The 15,734-nt window shown below is 37.4% G+C and overlaps 1 protein-coding gene and 1 non-coding gene across 8 annotated transcripts in view; both read left to right on the forward strand.

The window, feature by feature from the left end:
- The first annotated feature begins 8,624 nt into the window (after positions 1-8,624).
- TMX1 (thioredoxin related transmembrane protein 1) overlaps positions 8,625-15,734 on the forward strand; it is a 33,795-nt gene continuing 26,685 nt past the window's right edge. For 5 of the 7 annotated variants that reach the window (XR_004320698.1, XR_004320699.1, XR_004320700.1 and 2 more), the window contains exons 1-4: positions 8,640-8,892; positions 11,663-11,778; positions 13,117-13,162; positions 15,127-15,255. Coding sequence is in view for 2 of the 7 variants with exons in the window: in XM_006193245.3 (XP_006193307.1) it covers positions 8,741-8,892; positions 11,663-11,778; positions 13,117-13,162; positions 15,127-15,255 (443 nt within the window). In the remaining 5 variants the exon portion in view is untranslated. Of the gene's footprint in view, positions 8,893-11,662; positions 11,779-13,116; positions 13,163-15,126; positions 15,256-15,734 lie in introns of all 7 variants that reach the window. The other 2 variants (XM_014566492.2, XM_006193245.3) reach the window with 2 other exon arrangements.
- Positions 11,900-12,033, forward strand: LOC116664517. The gene has a single exon (XR_004321046.1). It is a non-coding gene; the product is annotated as a small nucleolar RNA SNORA70 (small nucleolar RNA).

Below are 15,734 nucleotides of genomic sequence, written 5' to 3' on the forward strand. Positions count from 1 at the left end.
GGAAATGACTTCTAAATAAACAATGGACAAAGAGGATACCAAAATGGAAATTAGTAAATACTTTGAAATGAATGAAATGATGGCACAATATAACAAAAGTTATGGGATGCAGCTAAATAAGTGTTTAGAGGAAACAGTTTCAAAGGCTACATTCAAAAAGAATAAACAAATTAATAACCTAATCTTCCATTTTAAAATGCTTTAGGGGGAGAGGGAAAGCAAACTAAATCCAAAGCATGCAAAAGGAAGAAAATAATGAAAGAGAAAATTAAAAACATAGAGAAACCAACAAAACCAAAAGTTGGTTCTTTGAAAAGATCAACAAAATTGATAAACTTTTAGGTAAACTGACCGAGAAAAAAAGGAGAAAAAGCTCACATTACTAAAATTAAGAATGAAGGAAGAAACATTAATATTGACCTTGCAGATATAAAAAGGATTATAAGGGAACACTGTGAACAACTGTATGCCAACAAATTAGGTAACTTAGATGAAACAGACACATTCCCTAGAAAGACAGAAACTACCTAAACTGACTCAAGGAGAAACAGAAAATCTGAATAAATCTACAACCAAAGACTGGATACCCACAAAGAAAAGCACAGCCCCAGATGACTTCACTGCTGAATTCAACCAACATTTAAAGAAGACCGCATAGAATCTTCATGAACACTTCCAAAAAATTGAAAAAGGAGGGAACACTTCTCAACTCATTCTGAGGCTAGTATTATCCTAATAATAAAATGAGATAAAGAGATCATGAGAAAAGAAAACTACAGACTGGTATCTTTTATGAATATAAATACCCTCAACAAAATACTAGCAAACTAAATCCAGCAATATATAAAAAGAGGGAAATATTGTAACCAAGTGGGATTTATTTCAGAAATGCAAGGTTGGTTTAACATTCAAAAATCAACTAATAAACCATATCAATAGAATAAAGGACAGAAACCACATGATCATCTCAATAAATGCAGAAAAAGCATGTGATAAAATTCAACAGTCCTTCACGATAAAAATACACAACCACCTAGGAACAATGGAAGGAAACTTCCTCAACCTTATAAAAGGCATCTATGAAAAACTGACACACATATCATACTTAGATATTATGCAAGATACTTAAATAAAATGTTTTCCCACTAAGAACAGGAACAAGTCAAGGATGCCTACTCCTGCCAGTTCTATTCAACATTGTACTGGAGATCTAGCCGGGAAATTAGGTAAGAAATTAAATAAAAGGTATCCAGATTGGAAAGAAAGAAGTAAAACTATCTCTACTTGTAGATCATATAATCTTATATATAAAAAAACCCAAAGGAATCCACTTAAGTTTCAGAACTAATAAACAAATTCAGCAAAATTGCAGGATACAGATAAATACCAAATTCTACTATATTTCTATATAGCAGCAATGAAAAAACCAAAAATGAAATTAAGAAAACAACTCCATTCATATTAGCATCAAAAAGAATAAATACTTAAGAGTAAATTTAATAAAAAGGTACAAAACTTACAATCTGAAAACTATAAAACATTGCTGAAAAAATTAAGAGCTGAATAAATGAAAAGACTTCCCATGTTTCTGGGTTCGAGGGCTTAATACTATTAAAAGGTCAATACTCTCCAATCTGTTCTACTGATTCAATGCAGTCTCTTGCAAAATCTCAGCATGCTTTTTAAAAGGAATTAACAAGTTGAATTAAAAATGTACATGGAAATTCAATGGTCTCAGAATAGTAAAACAATCTTGAAAAATAACATAGTTGGAAGACTCACACTTCCCAATTTCAAAACTACAGTAAGGAAGACGGTATGGTAAAGAGACAGATAGGTCAATGGAATAGAACTGAACTTAGGGGAAAGTAAAGCCCCTCATACATCTATGGCCAATTGATATTTAACAAGGGTGCCAAGATCATTCAATGGTGAAAGAACAGTCTTTTCAACAAATGGTGGTGGGACAGCTGGGAATCCACACGCTACAGAATAGTTGGACCCTCATCCCACACCATATATAAAAACTAACTCAAAATGGATCAAAGACATAAATATGTGTGCTAAAATTATAAAACTCTTAGATGAAAACACAGGTTACCCTGGATTAGGCACTAGACAGTTTCCTGGCTATTGTAGCACAAGCATTTCCATTTCAAGATGTGTGCTCATGAGAAACAAGAACATTACGTCCACACAAAAACTTGTATGCGAATGTTCATAGCGCCGTTACTCATAACAGCCAAAGAGTAGAACAAATCAAATATCCATCAGCTGATGAATGGACAAACATATTCATAAAATGGAATGTGACTCAGCAACAAGCAAAACAAAGTACTGGTACATGCTACATGTATGAACTTCTGAACTTTGAATACATTATTCTAAATAAAAGAAGTTAGTCACAAAGGGCCACATATTATATTATCCTATTTATATGATATGAAGTATTCAGAGTACACAAAACCATAGAAGCAGAAAGTATACTGGTGGTTGCTTAGAGCTGAGGTAAGGAGTGGTTTGGTGGAAGTGGGGAGTGACTGCTAACGAATATGGGTTTCTGATTGGGGTGATGAATATGTTCTAAATTTGACCTGGTTGCACAACTCTGTGAATATACTAAAAACCACTGACTGTACACTTTAAATACGTGTACTGTATGGTATGTGAATTGTATATCAATAATGATGTTATAAAAAATTAAGAAATTCTGCACACTGCAGGGAAAAAGAAAGATGGTAACATATATCAAAGCTGTGACAGTATAGCACATGGAAATATATACAAGATCTAGTGGTAGCTCATAGCGAAAAAAAAATGTGACAATGTACATATGTATGTTCATGTATAAATGAAAAATTGTGTTCTACACTGGAATTTGACACAACATTGTAAGATCACTATAACTCAATTAAAAAATGTAAAATAAAATACACTTAAAACATGAAAAAAAAAGCTGTGACAGTGGGCTGAAGAGATAGATTTAAGATCAGTTTAGGAGTTAGCATGAACAGAACTTGATTTGGTTGATTAGTTAGGAGGGTTCATCTGGTTTTAATAACTCAGAGTTAACAGTATTTCCTCGAGAGCTTTCATGGAAAGATGGAGAAGGGAAGCTACATCATCAATGGCTCCTCCCCCTAAACCTAAGGAAATAAACCAAAACAATGAAAAACTAGTCCTGCAGAGGAAGAGGAGTAGCTCTAGCCCAGGAAAGTTATTTGGTTACATTGTGATAATAAAGCTGCACCAGTAAAATATTGCTGTACCTCCAAGATGCTTGGTGAATAGCTGCTGCCTGGAGTTACCAACCTCCTCTCTCAACCTCCCACCCCTCATCCCGCATCATCCTCCACAAAGCTCCCAGCTAAGGCTACTGCAGCTATCCTGGTGTCTCCCTCTGCCCTCCATCCTCTCTCTTAAGAGACCTCCTCAGCAAGTAAAGGGTTAGTTAACTGTTAGCTAGCACAGGGGCCACCAGGGCATTGCTGATGCATTATGGCCTCTACTTGTCCTAATTGGTGATATTTTGAAAACAGTAAGCTCAAAAGAAAACTGCTGTGGCCAGCTAGCCAAGGGTGGAAGTGGGATTTACCCCAGATAGGCTAACCACTATGCTACTTTCTCTACTTTCTGGAATTTTCTGAGCTTTCCTCTGTAGTCTTATATAAGTTCACTTTAGTAAAAGCACTCTAACTGACAAGAATGTATATTCTCTCTGTTATCAAAACTTAGAGTTTGATATAGGGCTATTAGATTAATGGTTTTCAACTGTATTTTTTAAACATTATTAAAATTAACTTAAATTTTTACCTTAAAAATATGGCTGTACTATATATAAAAATAGATTTTAAAAAGTTTCTTCTGTATAGCACAGGGAACTATGTTCAGTATCTTGTAATAACCTTTAATGAAAAAAATATGAAAGCAAACATATGTATGTATATGCATGACTGGGACATTATGCTGTACACCAGAAATTGACACACTGTAATTGTACTTCAATTAAAAAAAACGGCTGTAAGAAAATTAAAATTTATATACATAATTCTCATTATATTTCTATTGGAGAAAATTGCCCTATACTCTTTTATATCTTATTATTTATCAACACTTACTAGTATTTGTTAGGTGCCAGGCCCTGTGTGGCCTGGAGAGGCACTACTCAGATTACCTTCAAGAAAGTCTGCTGTGCCAGTGCATCAGCAGATTTGATGGTCCCCTACTGCTGCCACTGTGAATGCTGAGACTGTGTTCCCTTCCCTGCCCTCTCCCACCAACCACTGCTCCCAGCCAATGACTGACTGGCCAGATATACTAGAACCAGCCTTTCCTGACTAATGTGGGATTCCTCTACTAGGCAATTTGGGCTCATGACTCCCTGTAGATCTGGCTGAGCCTTCCTTAGAACTGTCCTGTGGTTGGTCTGAGGCTCTTCCCCGCCAATCCTCCTTCCCCTTTCCCCTTCACAAGTTTCAGACCAACACTGCAGTCTCAGAGTTCTCCCACCTACTCCTGCTCCTCTTCCCCTTATCCTTCCCAGAACTTTCCCCAATAAATTCCTTGTAGGTCTAATCCCCTTTTAGCATCTGTTTCTTGGAGGATTTGAACTGACTCATTCTGTTTTAAGCACTTTACAAATGTTAATTCACTTAATCCATAAAACAACTCTATGAGGTAGGACAATCATTACCCCCTTTTACAAAAACAGAAACCAAGACATAAAGAGGTTATGCAACTTGCCAGAGATCAAGGAGTACTTAAGTGGTGAAGGCAAGATTGGAACCCAATCTGGGTCCAGAGTCCATTCATTTAATCACTATACTAAGCTGCCTTTTGATCTTTCACGGGATGGCACTAGTTTCAGAAAACACTCATGATGCACGGTAGAATGTATTTTGGTTGATAGAGAGAGGAAGCATAGTGTGCTAAATAAAACTCAGTGTACCAAGAGTACACATGGTCTAGTCTGCATACAAGCTTTAATTGACTGAGAGAACAAGGTCTTATTCAGAGTATGAGAAAAAATGATATTAACAATATCAATAATATATTAAACATTATGAAATATAAAGATACCACTTGATATTATTTAATTTATGATATTGTTTAATTGTAATATTATAGTAAATTAATGGTGAATAATTATAAATGTAACAAAATATTAATACCATGATATTATATGGATATTTTCATATATTTCTTGATATTTATACTCTTAGACAAATATTTCAGAGACCAAATTAGAATTCTTTTTAATTGATATGTATGTATTGTTAAGTGAAGAAAACTAACTAGTAATTGAAATATGAGCTCACTAGTGTGTTTTTTTTAAGAGTAGTTTCTGTGCATTTAATTGTTCTGATATTATACAAAAGAAAATGTTAACAGCAGTTGCTTAAGGGGTGCAAATTCTGGCAGGAGATGGAAAAGATTTTAGAGGATATTTCTTTTCACTTTCCAACCTTTCATACTTTGTATATTTTGGTCATAAGACTGTATTTCTTTCCTAACAAAAGTGAAATATTAAAATGAAATCTTAATAACAAATTATCATGAATGATTTAGTTTATAAAGAATATTCATGAACATAGTTCATTTTATCCTTTCACCAACACTGTGAGGTATAAATGGCAGATACTAATCCATATTACATATAAGAATATATTTACACTTTTTTATTGATGCACCCCATACAGTATAGTAAAAGCATGGCATCTCTATAATTATGGTTTTCCGCATTAATTCATTCATTCAACAAATATTTATCAAGCCTTTATTATGTGCCAGGTTCTAATAGTGGCTTGGCACTAAGCCTTGGAGATTATAGTAGTGAAAAAACAGAGAAGTTTCCACTGTCATGAAACATATTCTTATTGGGTGAGGAAAGAAATCAGATAATAAACCAAGGAGCATATCAGTTTAATATTATGCAGAGAATCAGCATGGACAAATATGATGGATAATATGACCTGCTAATGTGACTGGGAGGGATCCTTAGATGGGGTGGTCAGAAAATGCTTTTTGAGGTAACTTTTAAGTTGAGATTGACACAGGAAGGAAGGGGGCAGGGCACAACTGTTAAAAGAATGACACAAATGTTAAGAAAAACAGGATATGACAAAAACTGGTTAGAACCATCTAGACTCAAGATGGTGGAAGATTTGACTTCTAGTAGACCTTGAGGTTCGTTATATGCTCACTGTAATACACCAGCATGCTAAAGGACAGACCCACCAGCACCATGACAGTTCGGAAGCTGACCATAAAAGGCCAAAAAGTGGGCAGTGGCCCAATTCCTGGAACTTCCTGCCCCTTTCCCAAAACAGAATATTCCTTACCTGGCCCATAAAAACTAACCATACCCACTTGGGCCTGCTCTCACTTTCTGAGGTGGTCCGCATTCTGCCTTTGGAATATCTATCTCTCTAAATAAACTTGCTTTCACTTTACTTTGACTTTCTCTAGAATTCTTTTCCTGCTCAAAGCCAAGGACCATCACTCAGCAGTCCTCCCAGGGACTCATGAGCATCCTAGGATGTGATATTTCTCTCTCCTTCATCAAGAACAATGTCAAAAAGGAGTGTTGTGAAGATCAGCGGATAAGTAGTCCAAGCAGCAGTAACAGGAAATGCTAATTCTCTAGTGTGAGAATGAGTTTGACATGTTCAGGGACCCCCTGGAGTGTAGCAGGGTAGGGAGGAGGAGAGCTGGTACTACATGAGGTAGCAGTTAGGCAGATGTCAGATAGTAATGAGTTTAAGGAGTTTGGATTTAATGTTAAGTGCAGTGGGAACCACCTGTAAAGTTTTAGGGATACGTTGCTTGATCTAATTTAGAAGAGCAAGAGAGGACTCACGGACATCAGTTGGGAATCTATTACTGTAGTCAGGCAAGAGATGACAGAAACTTGGACTAGGGTGTTGACTATGGAGATGGAAATTAGTGCAAGCAGAGTTTATGGGACTTGCTGATAGAGAACATGAAGAGGGAGTGAAGAGAGAGAACAATAAAGAATTAAAATATAAATTGTTGTCTTGAGCCATTAAATGGAACTTAAGACTCAACTGAGATGGAAGAAACAGAGAATCAAGAGTTTTATCTTTTCATCCTGCTGTTACATTTAAGCTACCTGTTAGATATCCAAGAGATGTCAAGCAAAGAGTTGAATATTGTTAAAACAAGAAAGTCTCAAAATGGAGTCATTCTCCCCACCCCCCCAAGACTTAAAGGAGAGGCAATCTACATGATAAAACTCTTGCCAGTTCCCTTCCCCTCATAAAGACCTAGAAATAATCCTTTCTTTTCTTTTGCTAATAATTCCTTTGCCTCATCCTTCTTCCTATAAAAGACTTCCACTTTGTACAACCTCTAGGAGAGCCCTACTCATTGCTAGACAGGATGATGCCTGATTCATGAATCACCTAATAAAGACAATTAGATCATTAAATGTTTCTCGGTTGAATTTTGTTTTTTAACAATATAGATGTCTGAAGTTCCCAGAAAGGCCAGGGCTGAAATGACAGACATATTAATGACTTTTAAAGCCAGAATTGAGGTTATCTGGAGGAGTGTGTGGATATAAAGAGGAGGGGGCCCTTATAGCACCCTGGGGTAAGCCAATGTCTGGAAGTCAAGTAGAGAAGGACCCACCAAGAAGTTTCAGAAGGAGCAGCTACTGAGGAAGGAGGGGGAAAAAAAGGAAATAAGGCAGCACATTTCAAGGAGGTTGTGGTGGCAGTAGGATAATGCTGACAGTCAACTAAGATGAATGTTAACATGCAGATCACTAGTGTCCTAGAAACGGCCTAAGAAGAGGTGGGGAAATGAGCCAACTGCAATGAATCTAGGAGAGAATATGAGGTGAGGAGCTGTAATGGCAACTATTTTCAATGGACTGATTAATACTTTCTAAAGACGGTGCACATTTTGATTTGCATTTGTAATTATAAATGCTTGAGAAAAAAATCTTAAATATGTGCTACAAGCCTACATGTCTTGTTCTATTTTGAATTTCTGATCTAGCATCTCTGTAACTACTGCATTAAAAAAATTGAGGGATAACATACATCCTAAAGTGCATAAAGTGCACTAAACTTAACATGCACAGCTTAATGGCTTTTTACATAAGTGTACATCCGTGTAACCACTGTCCTGATCAAGATGTAGAATACAAAGGGAACCCGTAAGGTTCCCTTGTGCACGTTTCCAGTCTATAATCCCCCATAAGTAAACCAATATTTTGACTCATAAAAACGTCCACTGGCTTCCTACAGAAGTTTTCAAAGGAAACAACAGAAAATTCTGACGGGCATTTAAAAACTGCTTTAGTGTAAACTTACCAGCTGCCTTAAGTATACATGCCAATCATTTGGCGCCAAAATCCTGCCGCAGACTTCCCAGCGCTTGGTCTCCAACTCCCGCCCCACTTTTCTACACCACGCCCTCGGTTCACTCTTCCTCCAAAACCGTACTGGGGCAAAGCCGAAGGTGGGCAGAGACCATTTTTCTGTCATGCGCACTAGGGTATAGGCGCGCTCCCTCTTTCTCTACTCGATCAGCCCACTAGGACCTGGCTTCGTCATGCGCATTGAGAGTCTTCAAGATGCGCGCGCACGAGCGCGCGCTTCGCCGTGCTCATGCGCACTAGCAGGTCAGCCCGCGAGGGCGGAAGTGAGGCGCTGCTGCGCGGAGGTGGGGGTCGCTGCGCCTGCTGTCGGTGAGTGGGCTAGCGGCCGACATGGCGCCCTCCGGGAGTTCCGTGGTCCCAGTGGCAGTGCTGCTGCTGTTGCTTTGGGGGGTCCCCTGGACCCACGGGCGGCGGAGCGACGTGCGAGTCATCACGGACAAGAACTGGAAAGAGTTGCTGGAAGGAGAGTGGATGATAGAATTGTGAGTGCGAGGCGGTGGTCTCGGGGTCCCTTGGTGGGCCGGCGTCCTAGATCCAAGTCTGGACACCTGATTCACCCCCATTCCTCTCATGCGGGTCCCAGGTTTCCCTGGACCGCGACTCTGAGCCAAGGGGCGGGAGCCCCCGACTCCTCGCGATCCCCTGACTCCTCTTGGGATCCGCGACTGGCTTGGTCCCACCCCCTCTTCGTTTCTCACCGGGGAATACTGTGTTAAGTTTCTTCTGAAGTATGCACCTCGGTTTGGTTGCTAGGGCTGTGGTGCGCCTAAGACGTTGCGTTCAGCTCTGAATTCTCTCAACTTTTCTTCATGGCTTTGGAGGTTGAGGGGCGGGGGGTTGGTCTGACTAGTTCCTATAGTTATTTGTTTCAAAATGAGTCCTCACAGACTTCCAGACTTGCTTTCACCAAACGCTACAAAAGAGGAAATTGAGCTGAATCTCTCCTCTCCTTTTGAATTATCCTTAAAAAGTAGTCAACTTGTAGTGTTAGAATTTGAGACTCTTAAGTTTTATTTTATGGATTAGGCGTGCTTCTTTTTATCTTAGATGCCAAGTAAATTCAAGTTGGGTTATTTAAAGAAAATCTTTCGCTTTATCATTTCTAATTTTTTTGTTTTTCTCTTTGCCCACATCTCATTTTTCCTTTTGGATGTGTGTGCGTAATACTGAATTTCCTGGGTTGTTACTTGTATGCCTCTCTAAGTGGTATTGCATTAAAATATTAATATGAGTATGATTATAAACTCTTATTAAAGGTGCAGGTCATCATTTATTGTTCGAATAAAGTGCTGTGCCTGTGATGATTCCGCTATAATAATATCCCTTCTGCACCGGTAGATAATAAACTATCTGCCTTTGCTTTAGTCACTAAATTGGTAGTGGTGGCAGTATTATTGATACCATTGGTATTAGTGATACTGGTAAAAAACGCCATTATCGAATGTTAACTGTGTACTAGACGCTTTAAGCACTTTACTTACATTACCATATTTATTCTTTACAAATTCTGTAAGACAGGTGTTATTTCCTGCGTTTTACAGATAAGAGACATACCTAAGAGCCTTAATTAATCTGTCCAGGTATTGCTGTAGTGGCTTTCTTTTCATCTGCAGAGCTTACCACAGGGTAGACATGCAGATGTTGTGAGAACAACCCCCTCCTTTAACAAGATTCAGATGGGTGTTTTCCTACATGGTTAGGTTGCCAGTTAAGGGAGGTGGAGGTGGTCATCCCTAAGGGAGAACCCAGTGGGCCAGATCAGTAACTCCTGAATCATAAAATGAAATAAGGCATAGAACATTTATATGGAGGGTGAGATATAGTTTGCATATAATTTATAACTCAGTAAAATGAATTTTAAGGCACACTGAGGCTACAGAAGAGAGGAAGTATAACCAGTGACAGCATTTGGTTTTAATTGTCCTAAGTAACTTGTTTTAGGTTTTGTTCATAAAATATTCACAATTTCATAAACAAGCAATAGTGATTATGAACTAATATACAAAATAAAGTCAAGTATTATTTTAGGAGATTTTTATTAACTCATTTGATCAAACTATATCAATATAGCAGTCAAAAGTAAAGTATTAGGGGATTTGAATTAGAGCATCTGTATGAAATTAGAGTATACTATAGTATTTTTTTCATTCTTTTCCTTAGCGTACTGGATATGAGGTTAAGTCTTTAAGAAGCATCTAGGAAACAAAAGGAACTTGAAAAAAGAGTCTAGTATTCCTAACAATAGTCCGCTCTTATTACAAGTCAGTTTTAAATCCATCCTCATCAGGAGTTTTGTTAGAGATATTTTCATTGTAATACAATTTATTGTTACAAGGTTTGCCTTTTATGTATGGTACTAGTCTTGTTCCACAGTGCCTATTACTTTTAGGAGTTTTATTTTCATAAAATAAGTCAAGAAAATATAATGAAGTACAGAGTGTGTACTCTTGTGTTTAACAGGTACAGGCTTTATTCTTCCTGGTTCCATTTTAAAAAGCTGAGGTAAATTATCAGATAATGTACAATAAAAGGGAAAAGTTAAATCCTAGGAAAGATTCAGGGCCTTTAAAAGACTGATTACCAGGAAAATAATTAAAGTGCTAATATTTTTGGCCACAGATTTGCAAACCCAAGGTTGACCGAGGGCTGGCCAAAGAATTTCATTTGGCCTGTTTAGTGTTTGTGTCTGGGTTGAGTTTTGAGGTAACATTTTTACATAAAAAATGCAGATTTTTCAGCTTCTTTTGAATCAGACCAGCCTGCGGATCTGGGCCAGCAGTGCCCTTTGGCAGTCATGCTGAGTGGTGCTTCCCTCTTTAAGATGGGGTACAGGTTTCCCATTCACCACAACCCTGGCTGCTTCCTATTTTTCTCATACTAGCACTTGCTTTTTTGACTCCTGCATGTAAAATTATTAAAACAATGAACTCCAAATTTGGCTTTGAGCTTTCTGGCCATATTTTAATAGAGAAATCCAAAGGCTTTTAAAGAGCTGTTTTGCACGTGAAAAAGTCCTAGTGTCTTAAGAACTTATTCTCAGAATTACTTTTCCATGATGAGCATTATCAATTCATAGTTCTTGATTTCCATAGTGTTAGACTCACACTTAAAACTTTTTCATCTTCACGGAATTAACCACTTTACTTTCTTGTTTTTAGTATAAAATAGTTTTCACAAGTTACATATTTTAGAATTTTTATCCCAGTATGATCATAGCAGAGTGTTTAACTTTTTTAAAACTGTGTTTCTTAGTTATGCTCCGTGGTGTCCCGCTTGTCAGAATCTTCAACCAGAATGGGAAAGTTTTGCTGAATGGGGAGAAGATCTTGAGGTCAATATTGCAAAAGTAGATGTCACAGAGCAGCCAGGTACTGTAAGTCTTTGATCAGTTTTGTTTCTTTACAGTTTGGGATGGTCTCTTTATCCTGTTTTACATGATATTACATGATCTTAACTCTGCCTTTCACTAGGTTTTAAAAACATAACTGTCTTCATTTGATTAAGCTGATTCACACGCCTCTCTGATGGGTACTCAGTGTGCAGTGCCTGCAAAAAGCTGATTCCCTGGTTGTGTATGCAGCTTAATCTTTTATATATTGCTCTAAAGGACCTAGGAAACATCTCTCTCCCTCCATTCTTCCCCACATAACTGCCTCCTATCTTTTTTCCTTTGCATCTCAGGCCACAGCCTGGTATGTAAGACCTCTGTGAGAAGTCCTAGCACACTGTGGTCCACGTGGGTGTTGGCCAAGCCATTATTTGCATCCATACCAAGCTTTAGAATAAGGAGTATGTGGTTGAGAGTCTTTGTAGAGTCAAGGTCACAGTCCCTGACAAGTGATCTGAATCCCTGTAATTGGATTCCAGATTTAATCCATTAACTATGATTTGAGGACATGGGCTCTTAATTACAAAGCCCTCATGGTTTTGGCCTCCTGACTTGGCCCCCTGGACAAGTGGCAAGCCCGGCCCTTATGGATGCTTATTTCTTAGACCAGCCTCATGTTACCTGTTTTTGGTCACAATAAACCTGGATTCTTGACTCTGTCCCTATCCCAAATGGTAATGATCACTAATACTTGTTGAGCACTGATTATTACAGGTACTGCTCCAGGTTTTGCATTTATTATGTAGTCCTTATGCAACCTTGTGGAAGAGGTAATACCCCCATTTTACAGATAAGAAAACTGAGGCATTAATTAGTCCTTAGTTATTTTAGTGTTTAACACATGGTTAATAATTTTAGCTGATGTTGTTATAGTCCACTTTATGAAAGATTCATATTTTCCATTTTTAATAATATCTTAAAAACTGTTTGTTTTATGATTGTCAGATGCAAGTTCATTTGATTTTAGGCCTAAGTTATATTGTTCTGTCCCATAACTCATCACTAGTAATCTTATAGTGGTATAGTTGATCAGATGTTTTATTTATATATATTCGCTAATGTCGTCAATATTCAGACTTTACATGGTTTATAGTTGAGATAATGTATAGTAGTTTTTTTAAGTTGCTTAAGTACATAATTGGAATTTCTTTCATTGTTTATGTTACATAGCTCAACTATTTTTAGGTATAATTTCATATTCTTTGTCTATTGGTTTTTAAATCAGAATCAACTTTTAAGTAGTAAGTGATTGGCCCATATAAAACCTGTTGTGTGTTTTTTCTTCTGTTTATTTCTAATCTTTCTTTATCATTTGTAGGACTAAGTGGACGATTTATCATAACTGCTCTTCCTACTATTTATCAGTAAGTATTTGAAGATTCTGTAGGATTTCTGATGGTATAATGAGAATAGTAGGCCCCTGGCCTAGGTCGTGTTTAAAGAGCATTATTTTCAGTAAATGTATTGGAAGGCTTACTGTGCTTTTAGTGCTGTCCTAGGTGCCTTTAGATAGGTGAATGACGTGTGAAACAATCTGTGATCTCAAAGATTTGTAATTGTTTAGAAGATGATGTGCACAAGAAACAGTGTGATACCATTCAGCATAGTAAGTGATTATGAGCTCAGAGTTGTGGTAAGCACTGTAGGAAATTTGGTAAGGGAACAAAATTCAGCGCACTGGCCTGGTTCCTGGAGAATATGGGGTTAAAACTGAACCTTGGGAGTAGAATTTTCAGGAGTGCATAGTAAGCATTCCATCCTGAGGACAGTCTCATAAACAGTCATAAATAGGAACATGTTATGTTAACTAAGAAGGTGCTGTAGCTCACTCTTGGGGACAGTAGTAGGTGAAGTGGTTGTTAAGTCAGAATGAACAAGATTATATAGTCTTTAGTATCAGGTTTTTTAGCTTGTCTTTATCTTCTAAATAGGCCATAAGAAATCTTAAATCTGTGTATATACCCTGAACTTTAATGTTCATCTGGCTGGTGGGATGAATGCCAGGAGGTATTTCTCTCCTCATTTAGAGTTAAGAAAACAACACGTCGGCTGTTCTGTGTATATCTTGATTTTCTTTGTCAGGTTTTTTTCCCCATGTTTGTGTCTGTTTCCCTATACCTTTTTAATTCACCCCTACCCCCTTTGTACCTATTTACATGTATCTTCTCTGTCTCTGTAAGTGCTTTCTCCCTTTTCACGAAGTCCTTTTCTCCATGTCCCCTCTAGTTAGTCTCCCCCTTTTCTCAACATGCCTGAAATTTTCTGGGATTTCCTGCCCTTTTTCTTTTAGTCACATTGTTTGTCATGCCCATTCCCCTAATTTCTACCTGCTGAAGCTCTACCTATCCTTCAAAAACAGCTCAAATGCCATTTTCTCCACAAAACTCTGCTTTGGCTCTGGTTGAATAAAGGATCCTCTAACTATAGATAGTAGGGAGCTATTGAAAGTTTTCCTATTTAAGTGATAAAAACAGAAGTATTAATGAAGTAGAATTAGACTGGCATATTATTTAAGGTAGTTTGGAAATGATGAAGGTGTGGGAGCCGGGAGAGCATTTATGACCCTGTGACAGAGCTCTGTATGTTGGAAATGGGAAGGAGGAGGTGGATGTCAGGAAGAATGCAAAGTAGGCTGTAAAACAGAATCACTGTACCAGATGCCTCCAGCGATTTAAAGCATGATGGCTGTGGCAGGAGGGTATAGCTTAGTGGGAGAGAGATGTACTTAGCATGCACAAGGTCCTGGGTTCAATCCCCATCAGAAAAATAAGTAAACCTAATTACCTCCCCCACCAAAAATAAAAAATAAATTAAAAAAACAAAACCAAAAGAAAGTCCTAAAGCATGGAGGCTGAGATGATGTGATTATGACTGGAAATACCAGAAAAATGCCTTACATGTTTAATGTGTAAATAGCTAATAATAAATGCTAGACATGATTCTAACCACTTTTTATGAGGTTATTTCTTCAATGTGTGTGTTGTGGCTTAAAAGTGATTTTCTGAGATTTATCTCATTTCTTTTTCCTCCCCCATTTTATTGAGATATAATTGACATATAACTACTTGCTGTGTTTTATAGTCTTATTATTTGGAAGAGTAATAATAACATTCTTAAGGCTTATGATTGTTTAAAAATACAACCTCAGTGTTTAATTAAATATGGGGCTAAGATGCCAAGGGTAGGTAATTAGTATAATTTGCCACTTGTGCATTGCTGATGATTTTGAATATTAGATCGATTGTAAAATGAGTTTCTAAAAATAGTAAAACAAATACAAAATTTACTTATTTGGTACTGATTAATATTTAATTCTGATCTTCTTTAGTTGTAAGGATGGTGAATTTAGGCGCTATCAGGGCCCAAGGACTAAGAACGACTTCATAAACTTTGTGAGTGAAAAAGAGTGGAAGAGTATCGAACCTGTTTCATCATGGTTTGGTCCAGGTTCTATTTTGTAAGTATGAGGGGTTTTTCTTTTATTTACTTCAGAATTAATTGGAACACAATTATATTTCATATAAGTAAAGCATTTATGCTTAGTTTTAATTCTTGGACTCATAAGATATGTTCAGATATACTACGTGATATCTTTAGTTTGGCTTTATCTTCTAAGTGATGCACATACTTGGATCCTTGTTAAACCAGGAGGAGACAGTCTTTAAAATTAAGATGCAAGCCTTTCCAGGAGTACTTTAGCTCTGCAGGTGGGGTCTTTTGTATCATGAAAAGGTAAATAATCCCCCTAAGAATGTGAGAAATATAATGGGTACGGCTATCATTTGAGCTTAATATTTGAATGAGAAGCCTCAAACATATACTTACTCATGCTACCTTTAGATTTCAGTTCTAGATTTAATGTGATTGAATTACTCCACCTGTCTGATAACTTTTGCTGTGAGTAGTGTGGATGAGCAGTGGCATGACTGACGACTG

The sequence above is a fragment of the Camelus ferus genome, chromosome 6 (assembly GCF_009834535.1).
Source record: "Camelus ferus isolate YT-003-E chromosome 6, BCGSAC_Cfer_1.0, whole genome shotgun sequence".
NCBI lineage: Eukaryota > Metazoa > Chordata > Mammalia > Artiodactyla > Camelidae > Camelus > Camelus ferus.